This window comes from Penaeus monodon, chromosome 32, assembly GCF_015228065.2.
Source record: "Penaeus monodon isolate SGIC_2016 chromosome 32, NSTDA_Pmon_1, whole genome shotgun sequence".
Lineage (NCBI taxonomy): Eukaryota > Metazoa > Arthropoda > Malacostraca > Decapoda > Penaeidae > Penaeus > Penaeus monodon.
In genome coordinates, this window is record NC_051417.1 from 32,933,195 (window position 1) to 32,933,823 (window position 629).

The window sequence follows — 629 nt, forward strand, 5'->3', positions numbered from 1 at the left end:
ATTCTTGATGACTGGATGGGTGTCATACCATACATTCTTTATGCATGACACTTGGTCAACTCCATATTGTTAGTTTTTTCATTGTTTCTTTTTCTTTTTCACTTAGATTACTTCTATGAGAAGTTACTTTAGGGAAATGAAGCAAATGACTAGCAAATCTGTATGGGACTACATATATTGGACATAAAAATGAATATAGTTCTCGCTAACAACCTCTCATCAACATCGACCTCTCCTCATGACGGATATTGCAATGGACATGCTTCCTCTTCCTCCTCCTCTTCATCGTTTAGCAAATTCTTAGTAGGAAATTTCTAAACATGCCAATCCCCTCAGAAACGCAACGTGGAAGTCCTCTTCTGCTACGAATCCTACGACGAGGTGGTCTTCATGCAGCTGCAGCAGTTTGGCTCTCGGAAGATCGTGTCCGTCGAGAAGGAGTTGAGGCAGGACAAGGAGGACGTGAACTTCGATGATGGTGGGTCGAGTTATTAGGGTTTGTTTGTTCGGATTACGCTTTCATTTCCGTTGCTTTGTTTTTGTGGATTGTATTGCGTTTATCTTCGCTTTTTGATGGGAGGTGGTGGTGTTCAAATAGCTCTTGTTCAGAATGGTAGAATGATATTGGA

The 629-nt window shown here is 41.2% G+C and overlaps 1 protein-coding gene across 1 annotated transcript in view; it reads left to right on the top strand.

Annotated features, from left to right (window-relative positions):
- Window positions 1–629, top strand: part of LOC119593827 (heat shock protein 75 kDa, mitochondrial-like) — a 35,708-nt gene that overhangs the window by 32,861 nt on the left and 2,218 nt on the right. Inside the window, exon 10 of the mRNA XM_037942857.1 lies at window positions 337–478. Coding sequence (XP_037798785.1) covers window positions 337–478 — 142 coding nt within the window. The remainder of the gene's footprint in view (window positions 1–336; window positions 479–629) is intronic.